Source organism: Lolium perenne, chromosome 3, assembly GCF_019359855.2.
Source record: "Lolium perenne isolate Kyuss_39 chromosome 3, Kyuss_2.0, whole genome shotgun sequence".
Classification (NCBI taxonomy): Eukaryota; Viridiplantae; Streptophyta; class Magnoliopsida; order Poales; family Poaceae; genus Lolium; species Lolium perenne.
The window spans coordinates 91611804-91628307 of record NC_067246.2 but is presented as its reverse complement, the minus strand read 5'-3'; the positions used below and the strand labels follow the sequence as shown (position 1 = coordinate 91628307).

At 43.7% G+C, this 16504-nt stretch overlaps 1 protein-coding gene across 1 annotated transcript in view; it reads right to left on the bottom strand.

Moving 5' to 3' along the window:
- The window catches only part of LOC139837941 (uncharacterized), a 30864-nt gene extending 15174 nt beyond the window's left edge, over positions 1–15690 (bottom strand). The window contains exon 1 of the mRNA XM_071827266.1: positions 15476–15690. Coding sequence (XP_071683367.1) covers positions 15476–15690 — 215 coding nt within the window. The remainder of the gene's footprint in view (positions 1–15475) is intronic.
- Positions 15691–16504: the final 814 nt, after the last annotated feature.

The window sequence follows — 16504 nt, the reverse complement described above, 5'->3', positions numbered from 1 at the left end:
GACATCAATATGATGAAGAATAAAGAATGAAGTGCAAGTTCAAGATGAGCCAACTCGAAGAGTTCATAAGCTTTAAGCTTGCCATGGAGAAATGAAGTGCAAGTTCAAGATGAGCCATCTCGAAGAGATCCTTTGCTTGAGTCTTGCCATCCATATGGTGATCATGGATATGTGAAGATGCGCCGAAGAAGAAGCTCTCCCATGGTGGATTATGGGGGAGCAATCCACATGGTGGTCATGGTTATGTGAAGATGCACCGAAGAAGAAGCTCTCCCATGGTGGATTATGGGGGAGCAATCCACAAGACTTCGTCAAGCAAGCACAAGCAAGAAAGGCGTTCCATCTTGTTGAGGTCAAGATCGTCATCATCAAGCTCAAGTGGAATGTGCAAGTATAAGGTTTGCTCTTGATAGGGTTTCTTTCTCACCGGTCTCATAGTGTAGTTGGAGACCGGTTTATAGTTTAGTTGCCGTACTATCAAGAGGGCTCTCGAGTGAGTAACTCGATCGTATCGTTCGGAGAGATCTCAAACCTTTGCATCCTTGCATCATCTTTCTTGGTTGTTATTTTGACCTTATCCATGTGATGTTTTTAGAGCTTGTGCTTATTCTCATGACAAGCTCTAGTTCATCGAAAACGGATTTCGCATAGATCACTTGTTGCATTTTCGAGTTTGGTTCATCATCTTACTTGGTTTTATTTGGATCTTATCCATGTGATGTTTTAGAGCTTGTGCTTATTCTCATGACAAGCTCTAGTTCATTGAGAATGGTTTTTCCATGGGCAACTTGTTGCATTTTCAAGATTGGAGGTTTTACCGTTATGTCTTTTTGAGATAGGTCAAACCTTTCATCATTTGTTTCTATCCTCCTTTGCTGGACTATGATGTTTCTATGCATATTGTTGTAGAGCTCGTTGTTGTGATTTCAACGAGCCCAAGATCATCGAAATCGGAGTCCGGATGCAAAAGTTATGCCCGTTTTAGTTTTGGTGTTTCTGCAGTTTGCTTAGGCCGGATATTTCGGAAATATCCGGGCCGGATATTTCGGAAATATCTGGCCCCCTCGAAATCGGCTAAGGACCTGAGGAATTGCTGCTCAGTATAGGGGCCGAACATTTGCCCGGATTTTGACCAGGTTTTGTCCTAGAGGCCGGATTATCCGGGGGGCGGATTATCCGGCCCTTACTTAGGCCGGATTATCCGGCCCTTACTTAGGCCGGATTATCCGGCCCTGGTTTTGCCCAACGGCTCGATTTTCTTGGGGGGTATAAATACCCCCCTTCTTCCTCCTTGGGTTGTAGCTTCTCTCACTCTCTCTCTCCTCCATTGTTGAACTAGAGAAGCTTGCACTATCTCTCAATCCCTCCATGATTCTTGCCCCCATTTGAGGGAAAAGAGAGAGGAGATCTAGATCTACACTTCTACCAATCAAATCCATCTCTTTGTGAGTGGAACTCTCTAGATCTAGATCTTGGTGTTCTTTGTGAATTCCTTTGTTCTTCCTCTCTTATTCCCCCAATAGCTTTTGTAGCTTTGTTGGAATTTGAGAGAGAAGGACTTGAGAATCTTTGTGGTGTTCTTGCCATTGCATTTGGTGCATCGGTTTGAGTTCTCCACGGTGATTCGTGGTGGTGAAAGCAACAAGGTTGTTACTCTTGGGTTCTTGGAACCCTAGACGGATTCTACGCCTTTGTGGCGATTTGTTGGGAGCCTCCAATTAAGTTGTGGATGTGTGCCCCAATCTTTTTGTAAGGCCCGGTTTCCGCCTCGAAGGAAATCCCTTAGTGGAACCGTGACCTAGGCCTTTGTGGCGAGGGTCACCGGAGATTTAGGTGAGGCACCTTCGTGGCGTTCGGTGTGTGGTGTGAGTACCGCATCTTGGGGTGAGGCCTTTGTGGCGTTGGTGTGCATCGAGCAACCACACCTCAAGGTGAGCCTCTTGTGGCGTTCGGGGGCACTAAGCAACCGCACCTCTCCACCGGAGATTAGCACTCGCAAGAGTGTGAACTCCGGGATAAATCATCGTCTCCCGCGTGCCTCGGTTATCTCTATACCCGAGCTCTTTACTTATGCACTTTACCTTGTGATAGCTGATACGTCTCCAACGTATCTATAATTTCCGATGTTCCATGCTTGTTTTATGACAATACCAACATGTTTTGTTCACACTTTATATCATTTTCATGCATTTTCCGGAACTAACCTATTAACAAGATGCCGAAGTTCCAGTTCCTGTTTTCTGCTGTTTTTGGTTTCAGAAATCCTAGTAACGAAATATTCTCGGAATCGGACGAAATCAACGCCCAGGTTCCTATTTTTCCCGGAACCATCCAGAACACCCGAGAGCCGCCAGAGGGGAGCCCTGGGGCCCCACACCACCCCGGCGCGGCCGGAGGGGGCCGCGCCGCCCTATGGTGTGGGCCCCCGAGCCCTCCTGCGCCGCCTCTTCGCCTATATAAAGCCTCCGTCGCGAAAACCCCGATACGTTCGACGAAACCACGAAACCTTCCGGAGCCGCCGCCATCGCGAGGCCAAGATCTGGGGACAGGATCTGTTCCGCACGCTGCCGGAGCGGGGAAGTGCCCCCGGAAGGCTTCTCCATCGACACCGCTGCCATCTCCATCGCCATCTTCATCACCGCTGCTGCTTCCATGAGGAGGGAGTAGTTCTCCATCGAGGCTCGGGGCTGTACTGGTAGCTATGTGGTTAATCTCTCTTCTATGTACTTCAATACAATGATCTCATGAGCTGCTTTACATGATTGAGATTCATATGAGTTTTGTATCACAATTCATCTATGTGCTACTCTAGCAATGTTATTAAAGTAGTCCTATTCCTCCTGCACGTGTGTAAAGGTGACAGTGTGTGCACCGTGTTAGTACTTGGTTTATGCTATGATCATGATCTCTTGTAGATTGCGAAGTTAACTATTGCTATGATAATATTGATGTGATCTATTCCTCCTACATATGCATGAAGGTGACAGTGTGCATGCTATGTTAGTACTTGGTTTAGTCTATTGATCTATCTTACACTATAAGGTTACTTAAACATGAGCATTATTGTGGAGCTTGTTAACTCCGGCATTGAGGGTTCGTGTAATCCTACGCAATGTGTTCATCATCCAACAAAAGTGTAGAGTATGCATTTATCTATTCCGCTATGTGATCAATGTTGAGAGTGTCCACTAGTGAAAGTGTAATCCCTAGGCCTTGCTCCTAAATACTGCTATCGCTACTTGTTTACTACTGCTGTGTTACTACTGCTTGTTTACTGTTTTACTGCGTTACTACTGCTGCAATACTACCACCATCAACTACACGCCAGCAAGCTATTTTCTGGCACCGTTGCTACTGCTCATACTTATTCATACCACCTGTATTTCACTATCTCTTCGCCGAACTAGTGCACCTATTAGGTGTGTTGGGGACACAAGAAACTTCTTGCTTTGTGGTTGCAGGGTTGCATGAGAGGGATATCTTTGACCTCTTCCTCCCTGAGTTCGATAAACCTTGGGTGATCCACTTAAGGGAAAACTTGCTGCTGTTCTACAAACCTCTGCTCTTGGAGGCCCAACACTGTCTACAGGAAAGGAGGGGGAACGTAGACATCAAGCACTTTTCTGGCGCCGTTGCCGGGGAGGAAAGGTAAAAGGCACTCATACTCCGGTTCCAGGTAAAGTACTTTTCTGGCACCATTGTGTTTGTGCTCGAAGCTATTTCCTTTAGATCCTGCAATTGCATCTTTTTTGTTTCTTGTTTACACTAGTAAGGCATAATGGACAACATTTGTGAGCTTTTTATTCTATTTCCTGAGTCAAGACATGAATGGTTTAATGCGAAAATTAAAAAACCCATGGAATCTTATTTGCATGCTAGTAGCAATGATATTAGTATGAACGCTTTGAACACCATTGTTGCTAATGATATGGAAAATTCTAAGCTTGGGGAAGCTGGCTTTGATGAGCATGATATTTTTAGTCCCCCAAGCATTGAGGAGAAAATTTTCTTTGATGATACTTTGCCTCCTATTTATGATGATTATAATGATAGTGGTCTTTTGGTGCCACCTACTATGGAGAGTAAATTTTGTTGTGATTATACTATGCCTCTTACACTTGATGAGAATAATAATGATAGCTACTTTGTTGAATTTGCTCCCACAACTACTAATAAAATTGATTATGCTTCTGTGGAGAGTAATAATTTTATGCATGAGACTCATGATAAGAATGCTTTATGTGATAGTTATATTGTTGAGTTTGCTCATGATGCTACTGGATATTATTATGAGAGAGGAAAATATGGTTGTAGAAATTTTCATGTTACTAAAACACCTCTCTATGTGCTGAAATTTTTCAAGCTACACTTGTTTTATCTTCCTATGCTTGTTACTTTGCTCTTCATGAACTTGTTTATTTACAAGATTCCTTTGCATAGGAAGCATGTTAGACTTAAATGTGTTTTGAATTTGCCTCTTAATGCTCTCTTTTGCTTCAAATACTATTTCTTGCGAGTGCATCATTAAAACTGCTGAGCCCATCTTAATGGCTATAAAGAAAGAACTTCTTGGGAGATAACCCATGTGTTATTTTGCTACAGTAATTTGTTTTTATTTTGTGTCTTGGAAGTTGTTTACTACTATAGCAACCTCTCCTTATCTTAGTTTTGTGTTTTGTTGTGCCAAGTAAAGCCGTTGATAGAAAAGTAAGTACTAGATTTGGATTACTGCACAGTTCCAGATTTCTTTGCTGTCACGAATCTGGGTCCACCCCCCTGTAGGTAGCTCAGAAAATTAAGCCAATTTACGTGCATGATCCTCAGATATGTACGCAACTTTCATTCAATTTGAGCATTTTCATTTGAGCAAGTCTGGTGCCATTTTAAAATTCATCAATACGAACTGTTCTGTTTTGACAGATTCTGCCTTTTATTTCGCATTGCCTCTTTTGCTATGTTGGATGAATTTCTTTGATCCACTAATGTCCAGTAGCATTATGCAATGTCCAGAAGTGTTAAGAATGATTGTGTCACCTCTGAATATGTTAATTTTTATTGTGCACTAACCCTCTAATGAGTTGTTTCGAGTTTGGTGTGGAGGAAGTTTTCAAGGGTCAAGAAAGGAGGATGATATACTATGATCAAGAAGAGTGAAAGCTCTAAGCTTGGGGATGCCCCGGTGGTTCATCCCTGCATATTTCAAGAAGACTCAAGCGTCTAAGCTTGGGGATGCCCAAGGCATCCCCTTCTTCATCGACAAATTATCAGGTTCCTTCTCTTGAAACTATATTTTTATTCGGTCACATCTTATGTGCTTTACTTGGAGCGTCTGTATGTTTCTTGTTTTTGTTTTTGTTTGAATGAATGCTTGTGTGGGAGAGAGACATGCTCCGCTGGTTCGTATGAACACATGTGTTCTTAGCTCATAATATTCATGGCGAAGGTTGAAACTGCTTCGTTAAATTATTATATGGTTGGAATTGGAAAATGCTACATGTAGAAATTGGTGTGATGTCTTGAATAATGTGATACTTGGCAATTGTTGTGCTCTTGTTTAAGCTCTTGCATCATATACCTTGCACCCATTAGTGAGGAAATACATAGAGCTTGTTAAAATTTGGGTTTGCATGAGTGGTTTCTCTAGAGTCTAGATATTTTCTAGTAAGATGTTTGAACAACAAGGAAGACGATGTATAGTTTTATAATGCTTGTAATATGTCTTTTATGTGAGTTTTGCTGTACTAGTTCGTGCTTGTGTTTGCTTCAAACAACCTTGCTAGCCTAAACCTTGTATCGAGAGGGAATACTTCTCATGCATCCAAATCCTTGAGCCAAACAACACTATGCCATTTGTGTCCACCATACCTACCTACTACATGGTATTTTCCGCCATTCCAAAGTAAATTGCTTGAGTGCTACCTTTAAAATTCCATCATTCGCCTTTGCAATATATAGCTCATGGGACAAATAGCTTAAAAACTATTGTGGTATTGAATATGTACTTATGCACTTTATCTCTTATTAAGTTGCTTGTTGTGCGATAACCATGTTCACTGGGGACGCCATCAACTACTCTTTGTTGAATTTCATGTGAGTTGCTACGCATGTTCGTCTTGTCTGAAGTAAGAGAGATCTACCACCCTATGGTTAAGCATGCATATTGTTAGAGAAGAACATTGGGCCGCTAACTTAAGCCATGATCCATGGTGAAAGTTTCAGTTTTGGACATATATCCTCAATCTCATATGAGAAAATTATTAATTGTTGTTACATGCTTATGCATAAAAGAGGAGTCCATTATCTGTTGTCTATGTTGTCCCGGTATGGATGTCTAAGTTGAGAATAATCAATAGCGAGAAATCCAATGCGAGCTTTCTCCTTAGACCTTTGTACAAAGCGGCATAGAGGTACCCCTTTGTGACACTTGGTTAAAACATGTGCATTGTGATGATCCGGTAGTCCAAGCTAATTAGGACAAGGTGCGGGCACTATTAGTATACTATGCATGAGGCTTGCAACTTGTAAGATATAATTTACATGACACATATGCTTTATTACTACCGTTGACAAAATTGTTTCATGTTTTCAAAATAAAAGCTCTAGCACAAATATAGCAATCGATGCTTTCCTCTTTGAAGGACCATTCTTTTACTTTTATTGTTGAGTCAGTTCACCTATCTTTCTCCACCTCAAGAAGCAAACATTTGTGTGAACTGTGCATTGATTCTTATATACTTGCTTATTGCATTTGTTATATTGCTTTGCATTGACAACTATCCATGAGATATACATGTTACAAGTTGAAAGCAACCGCTGAAACTTAATCTTCCATTGTGTTGCTTCAATGTCTCTACTATGAATTTATTGCTTTATGAGTAACTCTTATGCAAGACTTATTGATGCTTGTCTCGAAAGTACTATTCATGAAAAGTCTTTGCTATATGATTCACTTGTTTACTCATTGCATTTACATTGTTTCGAATCGCTGCATTCATCTCATATGCTTTACAATGGTATGATTAAGATTATGTTGGTAGCATATCACCTCAGAAATTATCTTTTATCGTTTACCTACTCGAGGACGAGTAGGAACTAAGCTTGGGGATGCTGATACGTCTCCAACGTATCTATAATTTCCGATGTTCCATGCTTGTTTTATGACAATACCAACATGTTTTGTTCACACTTTATATCATTTTCATGCATTTTCCGGAACTAACCTATTAACAAGATGCCGAAGTGCCAGTTCCTGTTTTCTGCTGTTTTTGGTTTCAGAAATCCTAGTAACGAAATATTCTCGGAATCGGACGAAATCAACGCCCAGGTTCCTATTTTTCCCGGAACCATCCAGAACACCCGAGAGCCGCCAGAGGGGAGCCCTGGGGGCCCCACACCACACCCTGGCGCGGCCAGAGGGGGGGCCGCGCCGCCCTATGGTGTGGGCCCCCCAGAAGCCCTCCTGCGCCGCCTCTTCGCCTATATAAAGCCTCCGTCGCGAAAACCCTGATACGTTCGACGAAAACCACATAAACCTTCCAGAGCCGCCGCCATCGCGAGGCCAAGATCTGGGGGACAGGATCTCTGTTCCGGCACGCTGCCGGAGCGGGGAAGTGCCCCCGGAAGGCTTCTCCATCGACACCGCTGCCATCTCCATCGCCATCTTCATCACCGTCTTTGCTCCCATGAGGAGGGAGTAGTTCTCCATCGAGGCTCGGGGGGTACATCTGGTAGCTATGTGGTTAATCTCTCTTCTATGTACTTCAATACAATGATCTCATGAGCTGCTTTACATGATTGAGATTCATATGAGTTTTGTATCACAATTCATCTATGTGCTACTCTAGCAATGTTATTAAAGTAGTCATATTCCTCCTGCACGTGTGTAAAGGTGACAGTGTGTGCACCGTGTTAGTACTTGGTTTATGCTATGATCATGATCTCTTGTAGATTGCGAAGTTAACTATTGCTATGATAATATTGATGTGATCTATTCCTCCTACATATGCATGAAGGTGACAGTGTGCATGCTATGTTAGTACTTGGTTTAGTCTATTGATCTATCTTACACTATAAGGTTACTTAAACATGAGCATTATTGTGGAGCTTGTTAACTCCGGCATTGAGGGTTCGTGTAATCCTACGCAATGTGTTCATCATCCAACAAAAGTGTAGAGTATGCATTTATCTATTCCGCTATGTGATCAATGTTGAGAGTGTCCACTAGTGAAAGTGTAATCCCTAGGCCTTGCTCCTAAATACTGCTATCGCTACTTGTTTACTACTGCTGTGTTACTACTGCTTGTTTCTTGTTTCTTTGCGTTACTACTGCTGCAATACTACCACCATCAACTACACGCCATCAAGCTATTTTCTGGCACCGTTGCTACTGCTCATACTTATTCATACCACCTGTATTTCACTATCTCTTCGCCGAACTAGTGCACCTATTAGGTGTGTTGGGGACACAAGAGACTTCTTGCTTTGTGGTTGCAGGGTTGCATGAGAGGGATATCTTTGACCTCTTCCTCCCTGAGTTCGATAAACCTTGGGTGATCCACTTAAGGGAAAACTTGCTGCTGTTCTACAAACCTCTGCTCTTGGAGGCCCAACACTGTCTACAGGAAAGGAGGGGGAACGTAGACATCAATAGCCATCGTGCTTGAAGTTATATATATCTTGCTATCACATACTTGCTTGTATTGCTTAGCATAAGTTGTTGGTGCACATAGGTGAACCATTGCTTAGAATAAGTTGTTGGTGCACATAGGTGAACAATAGTATATAGGCTTTGGGCTTGACAAAGTAAACGCTAGTTTTATTCCGCATTTGTTAAGCCCATCTCGTAAAAGTTTTAAATCGCCTATTCACCCCCCCTCTAGGCGACATCCGTGTCCTTTCACCTTAGCTGGCTCCTGGCCGTCAAGATAGTCCGCAAACTTTTTTGGGAGTGCCTGCAAAGAGATCGAGCGCCGATCGTTTGAAATTAAAGGTTTTTTAGAACATGCCCATAGTTAATCACATGCATCATATATGTGGGAACACGTACGTATCTTCTTGACCAAAGGGTCTTCATAGATGACGATGAAGAACTCCTCTATGATCAATGGCAATGTTGACGATGGTGGTGGTGGCAATGATGATGATCCACCACCCCGGCCGCCCCTTCCCCTTCCCACTCCCCTTCCCCTTCCGGTCCGCGTCCGAGACGTGGAAGCCATGGCAATGGATGATCAAGTGTATGTGAACGAAGAAGAGAGAGGCAGAACCTATTGACACAAGGGATGGCCGTTGTGGGTGTTTATAAGGGAGAGATGACTGTTGTAGGGGTTTACACAATAAATTAAGGAGGAGGTGACCGTTGTGGGGGTTTACACAATAATTTAAGGAGGAGATGACCGTTGTGGGGGTATATATCTCAACAAAAAAGTAATGCGGACTATCTTGACGGAAATGGAACTTCGTGACTTAGTTTATCATTTTACCGTGAAAAGTAATGCCTAAAAGAAATGGTAATTCATGATAGTTTATCATTTTACCGTAATGGCTACAAGAAATCGGTGATTGTTCATCATTTTTTCGTGAAAAGTAATGGCTACAATAAATCGGTGATGGTTTATCATTTCTTGCGTGGAAAGTAATGGCTACAAGAAATGGGTGATGGTGTATCATTTTTTGCGTGAAAAATAATGGCTACAAGAAATGGGTGATGGTGTATCATTTTTTGCGTGAAAAATAATGGCTACAAGAAATGGGTGATGGTGTATCATTTTTTGCGTGAAAAGTAATGGCTAAACAAATTGGTGATGGTGTATCATTTTTGGCGTGAAAAGTAATGGCTAAACAAATTGGTGATGGTGTATCATTTTTTGCGTGAAAAGTAATGGCTACAAAAAATTGTGATGGTGTATCATTTTTTGCATGAAAAGTAATGGCTACAACAAATTGGTGATGGTGTATCATTTTTTGCGTGAAAAGTAATGGCTACAACAAATTGGTGATGGTGTATCATTTTTGCGTGAAAAATAATGCCTAAAAGAGTTTATAATTTAGCTCGTGAAAAATAATGCAGAAATTCAAACTTTAGCGTACTGGGTAACCGCCCTTAAGCATACATAGAGGGTGGAAGCTAACCGCCGACAGAGAGAGAGAGAGGGTGGTGGCCCCGACCAGAGAGAGAGAGATAGGGGTTATCCTGCCCGTTAAATCCTACGATCAACGGTCGGCGGGCACGATCCGCGTGACATCGGCTAGACCAATCAGGGCAATGTTGGGCGTCTGTGAGAATTTGTGAAGGGAGAGGGCAAAACTGAGTAGTATCAAGAAACTAAGGGCAAGTGAGTAGTAAACAGACTAAGGGATTCAAATATGAGATTTAAAAAATGGAAAATGCGTGTTTGGTACAATGAAACCCATCTTGGCCTACCTCAAACTATTTGCAATACAAATATACATGAGTGTGAAAATTATGGCCTCATTCAGACAAAGTATGTTTTGGGGAAAGCTGTTTTGGGTAGGGCTTATTGTGGAAAACCATGCACCTTCATAGCTACTAGGTGATTTGAGAAGTGGCAATTTGTGCTAAAGACTCAATGAGGAAGTGCCACTCTTTTTCGGAAGTTTTTGCACATTAAATAACTCATTTAACTAGTTAATCCCATTTGTTGACTCTCTGTTGACCAGCCACTTGAGGGTAAAACTGAGTATATTGCACTAGCCAGTATTAGCACTCAAGGCGAAAACTGAGCACACAAAAAATGCTAGTATATGACTCGAGGGTATACCTGAGTATATCTAAATTTCCAGGGTTAGACTCGAAGACGCGTGTTGCGGTGCAGAAGTGGAAGACGTGCCATTGTTGACGCGTGTCGCGGTGCAGACGTGCAATAGTGGACGCGTAGGACGCGGGTCGCATTAAGGACGCGTAAGCCCCTCTCTCCCTCCCTCTGCACACAGTACGTCTCATTCTCGCTCACGCACGAAACCACCCCTCTCACGTCCCATCAACTTCTCCAAAAAACCCCAACCGCCGTACGAGCGCTCCCCTGCCGGCGATGGAGAAGAAGAATGCACCGGCGGCCATTGCCCCCGAGCCCGTCACCTCCGAGCCCGTCGCCTCCGAGCCCGTCGCCGCCGAGCCCGTCGCCTCCGAGAGCGGCGCATCCAAGCGCGGCGCCTCCGTGAACTGGGCCTCTCTCACGGCTGACGGACCACTTCACAAGATCGGCGAATGCTTATTGGCGAATGAGGAGAACGTGGACACCTACTCTGCTATGAGGCAAGTCTGTAGAAATTGGCGCTCAGGTTTACCTGATCCCGACGTGCACCTGCACGAATGGATCATGCTAGACCACGCCCTTCCACGCGCCGCTGAGTTCACCTTCCTCCATCTCGGCACATCCCGCTACGTCACCATAGATCTATCTGCAGTTCGTGCAAGGTTCAAATTCCTCCATATCTATAGGGTTAATCTATTCTTATTTTCAATCTTAGTGTTGAATGTTATCTTCATCAATATATTTTAGATTCTACTTCGTCGGCTTTTCCCGTGGCGTCATCGTGCTTGCCCAGAAGAACCCGCCGCACAAGATACGGCTTCTGAACCCACTCACAAAGACATCGAACACTATGTTTGAGGCGCAGATGCCAACTATTTTTTCTGGATTCAGTTACTGTAATCAACTCCCCGACTATGGTCTTCGCTTGTGGACATTACCCGGAGGAACTTGGTTGGGTCGATGAGAGCACTCCAACTAAGGATATATATGAAGATTGGGGAGAAGGAAGATTTTCGATCAAGAACCATAGTATGCGTTGCATTACCCCGTTCAATGGTGAACTGTATGCAATAGCTGTGGACAGTTTTGAGTCCGGAAGAATAGTGTGCACCAATGTACAGTTGCAGCAGCGCGCGAGCACCATCAAGATGGAGACACTAATTTCATTTCCAGAACTTGGAAGTGACAAGTTCTACCTTGTGAAGTCGGATGGTGATCTGCTGCTTGTGTTGATGCACAACACGCCTGTGGTGTACCGTGTGGACACTCAGAATCGCTCTCTCCATCCGGTCAGTAACATTGGCATTCATGCCTTGTTCGTGCATTATATCCGGTGTATCTCCGTCGACACCAGAGTGCATCCGACACTTCGACCTGACTGCATCTACTACGCGGATTTGGGTTATACCAGAGAGTACTTTCATGATACAAATTCCTGGGATGAGTTGCCACAATATGTGGATAGATTAGGAAGCTACTGTCTGAGAAATGAACACAGGCCATACCGTTTGGAGGATGTATTGGCCGCACACTGCAGACGGCGGGAGTTCAATGAATATTTCCTTGGGATATTCATCCCGGGGTATCCTAATCTTCTTGTTGGCCATACATTGCGTGCGTCTTGTATTTTTTTCCAGCTTAGTTTGTCATGAACATTAACAATGTTATTGGCTGCTTTTGGCTGCTGTATGCAGTTTACCTATGTATTATACTTAGTTTTCTGATTATGTTGCTGTGAATTTATCATATAATAGCTTCTAGATTTGCTACTAGATTTGCTGCCATATTGGGCAAAAAATGAGGGCCAAAAGGCATAAATAACTGAAGAAAGACAGAAATAGAAGCTTCTCTAGATTTGATACTAATTTGGTGAAAAAGACAGAGAGAGAAAGAGGGGAAAATGTGCTCTTAAAAATGCCAATTTGGGCCGAGAGAGACAAAACCCAGCTCTCACGTACAACCAAACACGGTCTCGTGCTGTCCCACGCGGTCCCTTCCTACCAACCCCACACGACGCGGCCCCACAGACGACGCGGCCCCACACGTCAGCACGGAACGTTCAAATAAACGGATTCCTTCCGTCTGAGCTCTTTCTGCGGGTTTCAGACAAAGGCTTGGGGAAAACTGAGGAAAAACTAAGGGACTGGGGAAAACTGAGCACAACTAAGGAACCGAGGGCACGAAAATAGAAATCCCTTAAAAATATGGTTGATGAAAACTTTAACCGAAGGAAAAAGAGGAACTTCGTTTTTTTAACTACTAGAGATAGAGATAGAGATAGAGATAGAGATAGAGATTGAGAGGTAGATATTGAGATAGAGATAGAGATAGAGATAGAGATGTAATTCCTTCCGGTGATTTGGTTAACCGGCCCTCCTCTATTAATACATGACGACCCGGGACAAAGGGTGACGGTCCTTCCCAAAAACTCTTACATACATACTAGCTGCCAGGTTAAGTAGCGAAATCTTCCAAAAGACAATCAATATGGCAGTAGTTAAGACGGCAACCGTGTTTTTGCTTGTAGTTTTCGTGGTGATCTCTTCTTGCTCTCACCATGCACTAGCAATGAAATCTGAACCCAAAGAAAAGGAAGCAATAATGCTACACTGTGAGGGTTACATGAGGAAACATTTTCCCATCCCATTCTTGGAACGTAACCACGCATGCTGCATAGAAGTGAGAGGAACGAACGACATCCTAGCCGTTTGTAAGGAGTTTACGGCCCAGGAATTGGAGAAAATCAGTCTGCCTAGGTTTGCTAAGGTTACATATGTGTGTGGTAATAAATTGCCTGAAGGGAGCGACTGTGCAGGTTTGTTTTCATTGATAATATCCATCCAGAAATAAGTGATCTAAATAGTTTTCCTTAGAATTTGTATATCTCCTCCAAATTAGTTTCTTTATGACCGAACTTATAATGAGCAGAAACTCTGTCTGAGATGCTCGATTTCTATAGCATTGCCTTATTAATGTCTTTATGGCCGAACTGAGAAACTATATATATCTCATATGCAGGTTACATTGTTCATTATTGAGATGCACATGGGCGCTCGAAGTGAAGGTTGATTGGACAACATAAATAAAAATGAAGCGGCGATGTGATATGAAATAAAGCAGTGCCATGATATGAATATTGTTTAGGGCACCTGCATATTGTATCTTCCTTTTACCGATACAAGTAATAAAACAGAAACATATACTCTTAAATCGCTGAAAAAAAGAGCTACTCACTCATAGAAAGTCACACATACCAAAATTCTAAATATTTCATGTATGATGATATGGTTTCAAGAGAGAGACATAGATAGTTTCAGGGAAAATATTGATTTTGGGAGAGCGAGTGTGACTCAGTTGGGTCAGTTGAAACCCATGCATGTTGTCAGACGCGCCGACAAAAGCAAGGGAGTAAGACTGGATAGAGAATCGTGCTGCGGTGATGAAGTTAGTGCGATGGCTACGCAAGCGGAATCATGTGTAGCTTTGGCGAATACATTGGCACACCAGGTGATACCTCCGATTCTGCATGAAAATGAGGCACACAGCCCTCTTTATTCATAATGGAACGATACTTACAAAAAAAAACAATCAACCTCAAGTAACACCGGAACCCACTAAATGGACTTTTAAAAAAGTTCATAGTACCATCCGCCAGAAGAAAATCAAAACGTCAAAGGCAGGACCAAAAGTTTGCGAGACGACCACATAATCAACCAGTTCAAGCTTGGTTTCTTGGGCACAGATCAACGACAATTTAGAAGACTGAAGAAACAGACAGATAGAGCTTCTCCTCGCAGGGTTATTAAGCCCTCGCAGATTCCACACAGCAACACTAAAATCTAAATCCATGACAAAACGGTGATCAACCACATGAGTCATGACAGACATGAGCCGCCCAGACTAGGTGCACGGCTCCACCGTACCTCTTCTGGCAGGGAGAACAGTATTCCTATACGCTGACCAGGTCGGCACCTGCACCGCGCCGCACACCCCCCGCGCGCGGTGTGGGCCGGCCCGGTTAGGCGACTTTTCACTGTTTTTTCTCTCCTTTTCTTTTCTTTTCTGTTTTCTGTTTTCTTTTTCAGTGTTTATTTTTTTGTTCTCTCGTTTTATTTTTTGTTTAAAATAATTTTCGAAAAATTTTAAATTTTGAAAAATGTTCAAGTTTGAAAAAATTTGAATGAATTTCGAAATTTGAACAAATTTGGAATCTTGAACAAATTTCGAAATTTGAATAATTTTTAATTTTGGAACGATTTTTAAATTTGAACGAATTTTGAAGTTGGAACAAATTTTTTACATTGAACGAATTTCCAAATTTGGATGAATTTTGAACAAATTTAAATTTTGAACGATTTTTCGAAATTTGAACAAAATTTTAATTTCGAACAATTTTTGAATTTTGGACAATTTTCAAATTTTGAACGAAATTAAAATCGAAATTTTTTAAAATCTGTAGACAGAAAATTTTGAACAAATTTTGAAAACATAAAAAACATGTAAAATGTTAGTTTTAAACAGAAAAAAGAATAAAAGAATAAGAAAACGAAAACGAAAAAAGAAAAAAGAAAAAGAGGTTTACCTGATGGGCCGCGGCCCAGTTAACAGCCGGGAAGGTGGGGGGTGTGAGGCAACTCTTTCGTGCCGATCAGATCGGTGTATAGCACCACCCCAGGGAGAAGGCCTGAAAGTCGACATACGCTGGCTCATGAAAGTCCACTTCATCAGGGATGAATAATGCTGCGATTGCACGGAGGTGCTCCAGGGCGAGTGGCTTGGAAAAGAGGTCCAAGTATTTGTCGATCGAATGCCTCCTGTGAAATTGCTTCATCATCTGAGTCAAAGCCCAGATGGCGAACCAAAACCTTTTGATCAGCTGGCTTACCACACCCCACTCCCATGCTTCATGAGGCATGCCTTCGATGCTAAGCTTGGAAAAGAACTCTAGCTTGGCGGGGGCCGGTGGCCTGGGCGCTCTGGTGCCAGCGTCGGAAGTTGATGGTGGTGCCGCCGCATCGGAAGTGACCCGAGAGGTCGAGGACCCTGCCGCAATCTTCCGTCGAGGCAAAGGAGAGGAAAAAATCAGCGGGGAAAGTGACCTCAACGCGGACATGTTGCCGCCGGACACCGCAGATGCACTCCATGGCCCGGATTAAATCCTCTGGCGAGACTGGCGGCCTCGTGCCCTGCACCGTGGCCAGAAGAGTGCGATTAGCAAAATCTGCCTCCAGCGCAGCCATACCCGGAGTGCGGGATATGGTGCAGTGGCCCTCGCCGGGCGGTAGTCCGGGTTGCCGCAGGTGATTGTCTCCTGGGGGAAACAGGCGTGCCCAACTGGGGGTAGCACTCCATGGAGGCCGGCGGAGTGGGGGCAAATCTGGTCGGGCGTTGTGCCAGTTCAGTGGGAGGAGAGCTGGAGCGGGCACCGGAGCCTGAGGGGCAGCAGCGCGCGATGTGTCCAGCAACCCATGCCTAGGCATTTGAAGCAGCGGCCAACCAACCATCGGGGAATCCGAGTTTGGTTGGTGGCCGAAGTTGTTCTGGCCTGGTGGAGGGCGGCTTCACGGGGCTCTTGGACGCGCAGACGACGGCGGTTGCACACTAGAATCCACCCTCCGGTGTCGTCTTCAAGGTCTTCAGATGCCGGGCGGGACCGCCCAGGCAGAGGGGCATCAATCGCGCCAGATCTGGGCTGGTAGACCGCTTGGGAGTAGGATAAAGGGGTATTT